We start from the raw sequence: 13,143 nt of genomic DNA on the forward strand, positions 1-13,143 counted from the left end.
AAAGGACATGATGATTATATATTGGACAATCTTTTTGTTTTACGCCAATTTGGGTAAGTAAGAAATAAATGTGGATCCTTTTACTTTTTTATATCATAGTCTTTTTTCATCCATTTGAATGACTATGTAGTCTGAATAATGATAATAATGTATAATTCTGTACTATACCTTTGTCTGATTTATTTAGTCTGTTTGCTTCACAGGTTGTGCACTTAACAACGATGTAATCCAACCAGACCCTGTGATAGTTACACAACTGGGACAAAGTGTATCTCTCACTTGCTTTTGTCAATCTAATTTGTTGGTCAGAGTCTCTTGGTTCAAGCAAACTGTTGGACAGAAGCCTCTTCTCATGGCATCATCATATTATCGCACTCAAAATACCTTTTATTTCAACAATTTTACCAAGGACTTTAATGAGACTAAACGCTTGAGTGTGAAAAGAGGTGTTGACAGCTTTAACCTGACCATCTCCAAGACAGAGTCAGGGGACTCAGCTACATACTACTGTGGTGCTATGGAAGTGGGCGAACTCAAATTTGGAGAAGGAACTGTTTTAATTGTCAAAGGTAACTTAAGTCAGTACCTAATGTGTGTTCATATAATGCTAAATGAATGAATCTAGCAGGAAAATAGAATGTACACTCCATTATCTTACTCACTCTCTTTAGATTCAGGGTCCAACAGCATGTCTGTTCTCCAGCAACCTGTGTCTGAGTCAGTCCAGCCAGGAGACTCTGTGACTCTGAACTGTACAATACACTCCAAGACCTGTGCAGGAGAATACAGTGTCTATTGGTTCAGACATGGCTCAGGAGAATCCCATACAGGAATCATTTACACCAATGGAGACAGGGGTGATCAGTGTGAGAAGAGCCCTGAGGCTGGGTCTCCTACACAGAGCTGTGTCTACAACCTCCCCAAGAGGAACCTCAGCCTCTCGGATGCTGGGACTTACTACTGTGCTGTGGCCTCATGTGGGGAGATACTATTTGGAAAAGGGACCAAGCTGACCTGTTAGTGATATTTCTGACATTTCTAAAATGTTCTAATATTTTATCCCTGCTTGAACAAAATGTCCTGATTTTCCTGTCTGTATTTCCACAGATGGTTGTAAGGAGGACCAGGTTCTCTTGGTGTACTGCGGTGTAGCGTTGGCTCTTTGTGTCATCATCATCATTGTCCTTGCTTGTGTTATATATAAGATGACCAAGAAAACCTCTCTGCTGTGCAGCGGTAAGCATTATCATTAACCACAATATATGCTTAAACTGTTGGTGCAGTATACATTGCATGTTTTAGTCATGAAACTGAGTTAATTCATTGTATGATGATGATGTTGATGATTCCTTCATGTTTGTCTAAAAGGAACGCATCCTCAGCCAAGTGGTCCGGTGGTCCCCAGTTCTCATAACCAGGTATTCAGACCTTATAGTGAACCATTCTGAGTATGACTTTGATGAACTGTAAAGAGATCCTTTTATCAAATTATCAGGTCATTTCCTGATGTCTTTGGAATTTGGTATGATATTCCTCTTAGGATCAAGAAATTGATGACACACACATGTCGGTCCATTACGCTGCTCTGAATGTCATCCACAAGAAGCCAAAGACCCAGAGACAGAGGAGCGCCATGGAGAGTGACACTGTTTACTCTGGGGTGAGGTGCTAAAACATGGACAAAAAACATAGATTGATCTCCTTTAAGACTTGCATAGCTTTTTCTGATAAAGACTGTGTTTTTATCATTATAATTGTGTTGCAATTGCTTGTATTCTGTCAAACTCCTTTGTACATTACTGTTATACTGTTGTGCAATTTAGATCAAATAAAAAATGAATTCACTGTAATTTTGATGTATTGTTTGATTTTCACTCATATTCTTCAAGTTAAACTGGTCAGTTTGCAGGGCCTTTGCATCCTGATTACATAACTTGCATAATAGCATGCATAGGGTACATTCTACTGACTAACACTTTCAGTTGTCTCAAACTCTCTTTTTAAGCTGTATTCTGCATCACATCTCTGTGGTGTTCTGACGGCCCTAAATGGATTTTCCACTCAGCTTAACTCATCTCTAAACCACAGCAATGACCATCAGTCCTCACCACACACTGTCTTCACACACCTCAGTGCATCAAAACCACAAACATCCATGTCACTAAGAGCACAACTCACTCTCTTCATGAGAAAATCTGATAGTGTCGAAAATGTAATCCAAATATGACAATGTACGCATTGTAATTGAGAAGTTTTCACAAACAATACAAAATGTGAATATGCATATGTGCAGGTTGAAGTACTGTACTTCATTTCTCTTTCAATAGGGTGCAACAGCGTACATGGAAGTCCCCATAACTGCTTTAACTTTGGAGTTTGCAGCAACTTTTAGAATTGTCCAAATGTTGAAATTGTTCACTAAGAATCATTGAAAATGTACTTTCCTGTGATAGATCATGTGTGTAGTCATAATAGCTGTCATCAAATGCCCAACAAAGACAATGTTTGGTTAAGAATCTTTAACGAGGTAATTTATTACATACATATTACACATCTGTATCATGTTATAAATCATTTTCAGAATCATAGAGTCACATGCATCAAACAGGCTAGGTAGTCATCGTCACTGGATCATTACTACTAACATCAACTAAGACACTATAAAGTGTAGCTTAGTTACCAGAAGGAGCCAAACAATCACTCAAAATAAAATGGGTGGCAGAGGGATCTCCTATATGACGAAGACAATGACTCGTGTTTGTCTGTAGTTTTGTATTGAGTTCCAGGCAGTAGTTGAATAAGTATGGGAGACAACCTATTTATTCAAGTCATGTCTCCTCTGTAATGTGTTGTCCTCTTATAGTTGTGTTGGTAGCATGTCACTCACACCCTCCCGCACACAACAAGTTCACAGCTACTCTGCAGTCTGCTGTAAGCCCAAGAAGAGATTGTGTCTATGCTTTGGTCAGGTGGGCCTGCTGACTTTGTACCCACAGGACCAACCTACCTGCTCTCTGTGTCTCTGTGTCTCTATGTGGTTTTCAGCAGGATGTCTATGTGGTGACACTGTTGTTCTCACTATCTTTCCTTGCTGTTCATGTTGCCCCTGACAGCTTCCAACCAAAGCAAAACAGTTATTTATTAAACTGACTCTAATATATATTTGTGACCTGTTTCAGGAAACAAGGCATATGTCACACGTCACTACTTTACAGGAGAGGCATTTAAACGTTTATTAGTATTTTTATCTCAATGTGTTTTTTTGCCATAAATGCCATCTGGAACATGTGCACTTTCATGTACCTAACAACAAACTTTTATAAATACAAAAATATTACGAGCCTATTTGATTTATCAACCCCAAAAAAATTCTGGACACTTTCTATTTTTGATATTGCTAATATGCAAATATGCAAGAAGCTATGTCACTGTAGCTTTTACACCATCTGCATCCTTTCTTATAGTGTGTGTTTATCAGAGACAGAGGGTGTGAACGATGCTGAATAGGTGTAGACAAAGAAGAGGTCTCCAGTAGGTGTACCAAACATTCAAAGTTATCAACTTTCAAAGCAGATTTACTTTCCCAGATGTACTTGTTCCTGCAGTGTATTTCATTTTGAGTCTCTACTTTCATCCAATGTAAAAATCACCATTTCAAATTTTGCCACATAAGACCGAATTGAGGTGGTCGATCAAATGTACAAATATTTCCGATGACCCTCCCCTGTACTGTAAAATAATCTTAACACCCTCCCCCCTCACAGAATTAACTCAAAATAATGTTTACAGCCCCAAATAACAATAACTGTAGCGACCCTGCGTTTATAAATGTGGATATCAACTTTGCCACTTCAGCATGCTTTTGTGGCACAGTAGATAACACACAGGGCTACGAGCCAGATGGTTGAGGGTTTGCCCACCACAATAGACGAGCTCACTCTCCCTGCCTGTTTCATTACACTACGATCAGAGCCGGCAGCAAACAATGATCAGCTAGGGGGAAATCTGATTTTCAAAATGTTGATGATATATTTATAATTCTATAAAATACATTCAATGAATTTTCCACCAACATGTTACTGTGCCAATGCACCACACATGTCACAGTGTCCACAGAAGGTGGCGCCCCTCCCCGGTCGGGCAGGGCTCGGCGGTCATCATCGCCGGTCTACTAGCTGTCACCGATCTATGTTTCTGTGTCTTTTGGTTTTGTCTGTCTAGGTCCGCACCTGTTCCTTGTTAGTGATTTAGTGGGGGGGTATTTAGTTTGTCTTTTTGTTTGGGAATTCGTGCGGGATTATTTCATGTCATGTGTGAGTGGCAGTTGGTATTTTGCGCTGCCTTTTCCTACGCAGCGTACTTTGGATCATACATTGGGATTGCCGGGCTGCGCCCCGTGCGTTTTGAATTTTGGAGTTGTTCTCCTATCGTGTGTTTTGCGCACCCTGCCTTGTGGCTACCTTATTTATACAGTGTTTAATAAAACATCTGTGTTAACGGACCTCAGTCTCCTGCACTTGACTCTGCCCCTTTCCTGCTACCAAGGATATCGTTGACAACACAACCAATAAACAAAGCATACCGATCTTGGGCACTTCAATGTTATGGTTTGCATTTTCAACACCACAATAAATAGGCCATGTCAATCTTGACAAACAGAAAAAACATCCCTCCCTAAATTGGAGGCTTTCCCTGTATCAAATCAAATCAAAATCAAATTAAATTGTATTAGTCTCAAGCGCCGAAAACAACAGGTGAAATGCTTACTTACGCGCCCCTAACCAACAATGCCGTTTAAAAAAATGCGGATAAGAATAAGTAATAAAAGTAACAAGTAATTGAAGAGCAGCAGAAAAATAGCAATGCGATACTATATACAGAGGGGTACAGAGTTAATTTACATTTACATTTTAGTCATTTAGCAGACGCTCTTATCCAGAGCGACTTACAGTAGTGAATGCATACATTTCATACAATTTCATACATTTTTTTTTATTTTTTTTTCCTGTGCTGGCCCCCCGTGGGAATCGAACCCACAACCCTGGTGTTGCAAACACCATGCTCTACCAACTGAGCTACAGGGAAGGCTGGGGCATCGGTTAGTTGAGGTAATATGTACATGTAGGTAGAGTTATTAAAGTGACTATGCATAGATGACAACAGAGAGTAGCAGAGGTGTAAAAGAGGGGGAGGGGGGGCAATGCAAATAGTCTGGGTAGTCATTTGATTAGATGTTCAAGAGTCTTATGGCTTGGAGCATTACATGGGCTTGCTCCTACCTATCTTTCCGATTTGGTCCTGCCGTACATACCTACACGTACGCTACGGTCACAAGACATGGGCCTCCTAATTGTCCCTAGAATTTCTAAGCAAACAGCTGGAGGCAGGGCTTTCTCCTATAGAGCTCCATTTTTATGGAATGGTCTGCCTACCCATGTGAGAGACACAGACTCAGTCTCAACCTTTAAGTCTTTACTGAAGACTCGTCTCTTCAGTAGGTCCTATGATTAAGTGTAGTCTGGCCCAGGGGTGTGAAGGTGAAAGGAAAGGCTGGAGCAACGAACCGCCCTTGCTGTCTCTGCCTGGCCGGTTCCCCTCTCTCCACTGGGATTCTCTGCCTCTAACCCTATTACAGGGGCTGAGTCACTGGCTTACTGGTGTTCTTCCATGCCGTCCCTAGGAGGGGTGCGTCACTTGAGTGGGTTGAGTCACTGACGTGGTCTTCCTGTCTGGGTTGGCGCCCCCCCTTGGGTTGTGCCGTGGCGGAGATCTTTGTGGGCTATACTCGGCCTTGTCTCAGGATGGTAAGTTGGTGGTTGGAGGTATCCCTCCAGTGGTGTGGGGGCTGTGCTTTGGCAAAGTGGGTGGGGTTATATTCTGCCTGTTTGGCCCTGTCCGGGGGTTTCATCGGATGGGGCCACAGTGTCTCCTGACCCCTCCTGTCTCAGCCTCCAGTATTTATGCTGCAGTAGTTTAGGTGTCGGGGGGCTAGGGTCAGTCTGTTACATCTGGAGTATTTCTCTTGTCTTATCCGGTGTCCTGTGTGAATTTAAATATGCTCTCTCTAATTCTCTCTTTCTCTCTTTCTTTCTTTCTTTCTTTCTTTCTTTCTTTCTTTCTTTCTTTCTCTCGGAGGACCTGAGCCCTAGGACCATGCCTCAGGACTACCTGGCATGATGACTCCTTGCTGTCCCCAGTCCACCTGGCCGTGCTGCTTCTCCAGTTTCAACTGTTCTGCCTGCGGCTATGGAACCCTGACCTGTTCACCGGACGTGCTACCTGTCCCAGACCTGCTGTCCCAGACCTGCTGGAACAATGACCTGTTCACCGGACATGCTGCCTGTCCCAGACCTGCTTTTTTCAACTCTCTAGAGACAGCAGGAGCAGTAGAGATACTCTCAAAGATCGGCTATGAAAAAGCCAACTGACACTTACTCTTGAGTTTCTGACTTGTTGCACCCTCGACAACTACTATGATTATTATTATTTGACCATGCTGGTCATTTATGAACATTTGAACATCTTGGCCATGTGCTGTTATAATCTCCACCCGGCACAGCCAGAAGAGGACTGGCCACCCCTCATAGCCTGGTTCCTCTCTAGGTTTCTTCCTAGGTTTTGGCCGTTCTAGGGAGTTTTTCCTAGCCACCGTGCTTCTACACCTGCATTGCTTGCTGTCTGGGGTTTTAGGCTGGGTTTCTGTACAGCACTTTGAGATATCAGCTGATGTAAGAAGGGCTATATAAATACATTTGATTTGATTTGATTTTGAGGTAGAAGCTGTTTAGAAGCCTCTTGGACCTAGACTTGGCGCTCCGGTACCGCTTGCCATGCGGTAGCAGAGAAAACAGTCTATGACTAGGGTGGCTGGAGATTTTGACAATTTTTAGGGCCTTCCTCTGACACCGCCTGGTATAGAGGTCCTGGATGGCAGGAAGCTTGGCCCCAGTGATGTACTGGGCCGTTCACACTACCCTCTGTAGTGCCTTGCAGTCGGAGGCTGAGCAGTTGCCATACCAGGCAGTTATGCAACCAGTCAGGATGCTCTCGATGGTGCAGCTGTAGAAACTTTTGAGGATCTGAGGACCCATGCCAAATCTTTTCAGTCTCCTGAGGGGGAATAGGTTTTGTAGTGCCCTCTTCACAACTGTCTTGGTGTGCTTGGACAATGTTAGTTTGTTGGTGATGTGGACACCAAGGAACTTGAAGCTCTCAACCTGCTCCTCTACAGCCCCTTGATGAGAATGGGGGTGTGCTCGGTCCTCTTTTTCCTGTAGTCCACAATCATCTCCTTTGTCTTGATCAAGTTCAGAGAGAGGTTGTTGTCCTGGCACCACACGGCCAGGTCTCTGACCTCCTCCCTATAGGCTGTCTCGTCGTTGTGTCATCGGCAAACTTAATTATGGTATTGGAGTCGTGCCTAGCCTGGTCGTCATGAGTGAGCAGGGAGTACAGGAGGGGAATGAGCACGCACCCCTGAGGGGCCCCTGTGTTGAGGATCAGAGTGGCGGATATGTTGTTACCTACCCTTACCACCTTGGGGTGGCCCATCAGGAAGTCCAGGATACAGTTGCAGAGGGAGGTGTTTAGTCCCAGGGTCCTTAGCTTATTGATGAGCTTTGAGGGCAGTATGGTGTTGAACGCTGAGCTGTAGTCAATGAATAGCATTCTTACATAGGTGTTCCTTTTGTCCAGGTGGGAAAGGGCAGTGTGGAGTGAAATAGAGATTGCATTATGTGTGGATCTGTTGGGGCGGTATGCAAATTGGGAGAGGTTGAAAATGTCAGTGAAGACACTTGCCAGTTGGTCAGGGCATGCTTGCAGTACACGTCCTGGTAATCCGTCTGGCTCTGCGGCCTTGTGAATGTTGACCTGTTTAAAGGTCTTACTCACATCGGCTGTAGAGAGTGTGATCACACAGTCTTCCGGAACAGCTGGTGCTCTCATGCATGTTTCAGTGTTATTTCCCTCGAAGCGAGCATAGAAGTAGTTTAGCTCTTCTGGTATGCTCGTGTCACTGGGCAGCTCTCAGCTTTGCTTCCCTTTGAAGTCTGTAGTGGTTTGCAAGCCCTGACACATCTGACGAGTGTCAGACCCGGTGTAGTGCGTTTTGACCTTAATCCTCTATTGACGCTTTGCCTGTTTGATGGTTTGTCAGAGGGCATAGCGAGATTTCTTATAAGATTCCGGGTTAGAGTCCCGCTCCTTGAAAGCAGCTGCGCTTACCGTTAGCTCAATGTGGATGTTGCCTGGTATCCATGGCTTCTGGTTGAGGACGACATTACCGATGCACTTATTGATGAAGCCAATGACTGATGTGGTGTACTCCTCAATGCCATCGGAGGAATCCCGGAACATATACCAGTCTGTGCTAGCAAAACAGTCCTGTAGCTTAGCATCTGCTTCTTCTGACCATTTAATTTATTGATCGAGTCACTGGTGCATCCTGCTTGAATATTTGCTTATATGCAGGAATCAGGAGGAAAGAATTATGGTTAAGATTTGCCAAATGGAGGGCGAGGGAGAGCTTTGTATGTGTCTCTGTGTGTGGAGAAAAGGTGGTCCAGAGTTTCTTTTCTCCTCTGGTTGCACATTTAACATGCTGATATAAATTTGGTAAAACAGATTTCATTTTCCCTGCATTAAACCTCTGGTTATGTGTTTTCCTGTTTGCTTATGGTGGAATACAGATCATTCAATGTGGTCTTAGTGCCCGCCTCAGTCTGTGGTGGTATGTAAACAGCTACAAAAAATACAGATGACAAATCTCTAGGTAGATAGTGTGGTCTACAGCTTGTCATGAGATACTCTACCTCAGGCGAGCAATAGCTCGAGACTTCCTTAGATATTGTGCACCAGCTGTTATTTATAAAAATACATAGTCCGCCGCCCCTTGTATTACCAGACACCACTGTTCAATCCTGCTGGTACAGCATATAACCAGCCAGCTGTATGTTGATAGTGTCGTCGTTCAGCCACGACTCCGTGAAGCATAAGATATTACAGTTTTGAATGTAACGTTGGTAGTTTAATCTTCCGCGGATGTCATCTATTTTATAATCCAAAGATTGCACGTTTACTAGCAGAATCGAAGGACAACACAGTTGGTTGGGGACAATTAAAATGTCAGCCTTCTTCTCCGACGCCATCTTAACATATCGAAGGCTTGACTTGGCAATCTCCGAATGTCATTAAACTTTTTGGTGTTTTGTAAGAGATATCCCTTTCCATTCATCAATTGGTCGCTGCACAATTTGGAACGCTTGAGGTACTATTTAATGAAGCTGCCAGTTGAGGATTTGTGAGGCGTCTGTTTCTAAAACTAGACACTCTAATGTACATGTCCTCTTGCCCAGTTGTGCACCGGGGCCTCCCACTCCTCTTTCTATTCTGGTTAGAGCCAGTTTCCACTGTTCTTTGAAGGGAGTAGCACACAGTGTTGTGCGAGATCTTCAGTTTCTTGGCAATTTCATTTCTCAGAACAAGAATAGACTGACGAGTTTCAGAAGAAAGTTCTTTGTTGCTGGCCATTTTGAGCCTGTAATCGAACCCACAAGTGCTGATGCTCCAGATACTCAACTGGTCTAAAGAAGGCCAGTTTCTTTGCTTCTTTAATCAGAACAACAGTTTATAAGCTGTGCTAACATAATTGGAAAAGGGTTTTCTAACGATTAATTAGCCTTTTAAAATGATAAACTTGAATTAGCTAACACAACGTGCCATTGGAACACAGGACTGATGGTTGCTGATAGTGGGCCTCTGTACGCCTATGTAGATATTCCATAACAAATCAGCCGTTTCCAGCTACAATAGTCATTTACAACATTAACAATGCCTACACTGTATTTCTGATCAATTTGATATTATTTTAATGGACAAAAAAATAGCTTTTCTTTCAAAAACAAGGACATTTCTAAGTGACCCCAAACTTTTGAACTGTAGTATATATATATATATATATATATACTCACTCCTGATGCTGGAGTGAGTAGTCGTGCTGCACCTCGCTCCGCGGGTAATATTACATTTCATTACATTACATTACATTACATTGGAACGAGTTGATTAGTGTATTGTTAGCTAGCTACATAGTTGTCTCTGCTGTCTTTGTATCAAGGATAAAGGTGTAGCTCTGAGGAACTAACAAGGTTAGCTAGCCAGCTGTATTCATTCGTTCGTGCCGTTTTCGAAACGGCGTCAACACCATAACACCACAGCTAGCTAGCCAACTTTACCAATTAGCAGTACTGTAGAAACTATACACATTACAACGGAACTATTTGATTAGTGTAATGTTAGCTAGCTACATAGTTGTCTTTGTATCAAGATAAAGGCGTAGTACAGAGTAACTATCGAGGTTAGCTAGCCAGCTACATTTTCTAACATAGTCAACAACGCGCCCACTGCTAGCTAGCTAACCCTACCAGCTAGCTGTATCATTTTTAGTCAATAAGATTTTTGCAACGTAAGCTTAACTTTCTGAACATTCGAGATGTGTAGTCCACTTATGTAGCTAGCAGGACTGACTTTGTGTTAGCTAGCCAACGTTTAATTACTTCTACGTTATGAACTAGACACGGACACGAATGATCCATTGGTAGCTTGTTGTTACCAAGTATTGGTGCTAACCATGTTTTATTGGATGCTAGCATGCTAGTTAGCTACGGCGTCATAGGATACGGTGCACTGGGTGGGTTTTCACGGAAGAATACTAAACCAAGTTATCTAGCGGAATAAACTAAGTTTGAGCCTATTCCTGGAAACATTGAACCAATGTAGTTTACATCAATTTTAATTTCTAGTGGTAACTAGAAAAGTTATATTTTAGCGTTTTAGTGTTTCAGTGAATTGTTAGTGAGGGAGGCCCTGCTCTCTCGCTTCCCCAGTTGTTTAGTTAATTTTCATGCCAATCTCCTTTGCATTAGCGTAGCCTCTCCTGTAGCCTATCAACTATGTGTTGGTCTATCCCTGTTCTCTCCTCTCTGCACAGGCCATACAAACGCTTCACATCGCGTGGCCGCTGCCACTCTAACCTGGTGGTCCCAGCGCACACGACCCACGTGGAGTTCCAGGTCTCCGGCAGCCTCTGGAACTGCCGGTCTGCAGCCAACAAGGCAGAGTTCATCTCAGCCTATGCTACCCTCCAGTCCCTCGACTTCTTGGCGCTGACGGAAACATGGATTACCACAGAAAACACTGCTACTCCTACTGCTCTCTCCTCGTCTGACCACGTGTTCTCGCACACCTCGAGAGCATCTGGTCAGCAGGGTGGTGGCACTGGAATCCTCATCTCTCCCAAGTGGACATTCTCTCTTTCTCCCCTGACCCATCTGTCTATCTCCTCCTTTGAATTCCATGCTGTCACAATCACTAGCCCATTCAAGCTTAACATCCTTACCATTTATCGCCCTCAAGTTCACTTGGAGAGTTCATCAATGAGCTTGACGCCTTGATAAGTTCCTTTCCTGAGGATGGCTCACCCCTCACAGTTCTGGGTGACATTAACCTCCCTACGTCTACCTTTGACTCATTTCTCTCTGCCTCCTACTTTCCACTCCTCTCCTCTTTTGACCTCAGCCTCTCACCGTCCCCCCCCCTACTCACAAGGCAGGCAATACGCTTGACCTCATCTTCACTAGATGCTGTTCTTCTACTAATCTCACTGCAACTCCCCTCCAAGTCTCCGATCACTACCTTGTATCCTTTTCCCTCTCACTCTCCTCCAACACTACTCACTCTGCCCCTACACAGATGGTATTGCGCCGTCGCAACCTTCGCTCTCTCTCTCCTGCTACTCTCTCCTCTTCCATCCTATCATCTCTTCCCTCTGCTCAATCCTTCTCCAAACAATCTCCTGATTCTGCCTACTTAACCCTCCTCTCCTCCCTTTTTGCATCCTTTGACTCTCTATGTCCCCTATCCTCCCGACCGGCTCAGTCCTCCCCTCCTGCTCCGTGGCTTGACGACTCACTGCGAGCTCACAGAACAGGGCTCCGGGCAGCCGAGCGGAAATGGAGGAAAACTAGCCTCCCTGCGGACCTGGCATCTTTTCACTCCCTCCTCTCTACATTTTCCTCCTCTGTTTCTGCTGCTAAAGCCACATTCTACCACTCTAACTTCCAAGCATCTGCCTCTAACCCTAGGAAGCTCTTTGCCACCTTCTCCTCCCTTCTGAATCTTCCTCCCCCTCCCCCCTCCTCCCTCTGTGCGGATGACTTCGTCAACCATTTTGAAAAGAAGGTCTACGACATCCGATCCTCGTTTGTTAAGTCAAACGACACCGCTGGTCCTGCTCACATTGTCCTACCCTATGCTTTGACCTCTTTCTCCCCTCTCTCTCCAGATGAAATCTTGCGTCTTGTGACGGCCGGCCGCCCAACAACCTGCCCGCTTGACCCTATCCCCTCCTCTCTTCTCCAGACCATTTCCGGAGACCTTCTCCCTTACCTCACCTCGCTCATCAACTCATCCTTGACCGCTGGCTACGTCCCTTCCATCTTCAAGAGAGCGAGAGTTGCACCCCTTCTGAAAAAACCTACACTCGATCCCTCCGATGTCAACAACTACAGACCAGTATCCCTTCTTTCTTTTCTCTCCAAAGCTCTTGAACTTGCCGTCCTTGGCCAGCGCTCCTGCTATCTCTCTCAGAATGACCTTCTTGATCCAAATCAGTCAGGTTTCAAGGCTGGTCATTCAACTGAGACTGCTCTTCTCTGTGTCACGGAGGCTCTCTGCACTGCTAAAGCTAACTCTCTCTCCTCTGCTCTCATCCTTCTAGACCTATCTGCTGCCTTTGATACTGTGAACCATCAGATCCTCCTCTCCACCCTCTCCGAGTTGGGTATCTCCGGCGAGGCTCACTCTTGGATTGCGTCCTACCTGACAGGTCGCTCCTACCAGGTGGCGTGGCGAGAATCCATCTCCGCACCACGTGCTCTCACCAGTGGTGTCCCCCAGGGCTCAGTTCTAGGCCCTCTCCTATTCTCGCTATACACCAAGTCACTTGGCTCTGTCATATCCTCACATGGTCTCTCCTATCATTGCTACGCAGACGACCTACAATTAATCTTCTCCTTTCCCCCTTCTGATAACCAGGTGGCGAATTGCATCTCTGCATGTCTGGCAGACATATCAGTGTGGATG

General features: G+C 44.5%; 1 protein-coding gene across 1 annotated transcript; it reads left to right on the forward strand.

The window, feature by feature from the left end:
- LOC106577747 (uncharacterized) lies at nt 1-1,839 on the forward strand. The gene is made up of 6 exons (XM_014156066.2): nt 1-53; nt 204-569; nt 672-1,016; nt 1,108-1,236; nt 1,369-1,418; nt 1,541-1,839. Exons 1-6 carry the CDS (start codon nt 8-10, stop codon nt 1,670-1,672), a joined length of 1,068 nt encoding a protein of 355 aa, XP_014011541.1. The 5' UTR covers nt 1-7; the 3' UTR covers nt 1,673-1,839.
- Nucleotides 1,840-13,143: the final 11,304 nt, after the last annotated feature.

The sequence above is a fragment of the Salmo salar genome, chromosome 18, assembly GCF_965601325.2.
Source record: "Salmo salar chromosome 18, fSalSal1, whole genome shotgun sequence".
Lineage (NCBI taxonomy): Eukaryota > Metazoa > Chordata > Actinopteri > Salmoniformes > Salmonidae > Salmo > Salmo salar.

Excerpts from the sequence above, each read along its gene's own strand:
- LOC106577747 (XM_014156066.2), top strand. The coding sequence starts at position 8 with ATGATGATTATATATTGGACAATCTTTTTGTTTTACGCCAATTTGG. Across the intron at positions 1,017-1,107 it reads AAAAGGGACCAAGCTGACCT|ATGGTTGTAAGGAGGACCAG; the intron begins GTTAGTGATATT and ends GTATTTCCACAG. Across the intron at positions 1,237-1,368 it reads AACCTCTCTGCTGTGCAGCG|GAACGCATCCTCAGCCAAGT; the intron begins GTAAGCATTATC and ends TTTGTCTAAAAG.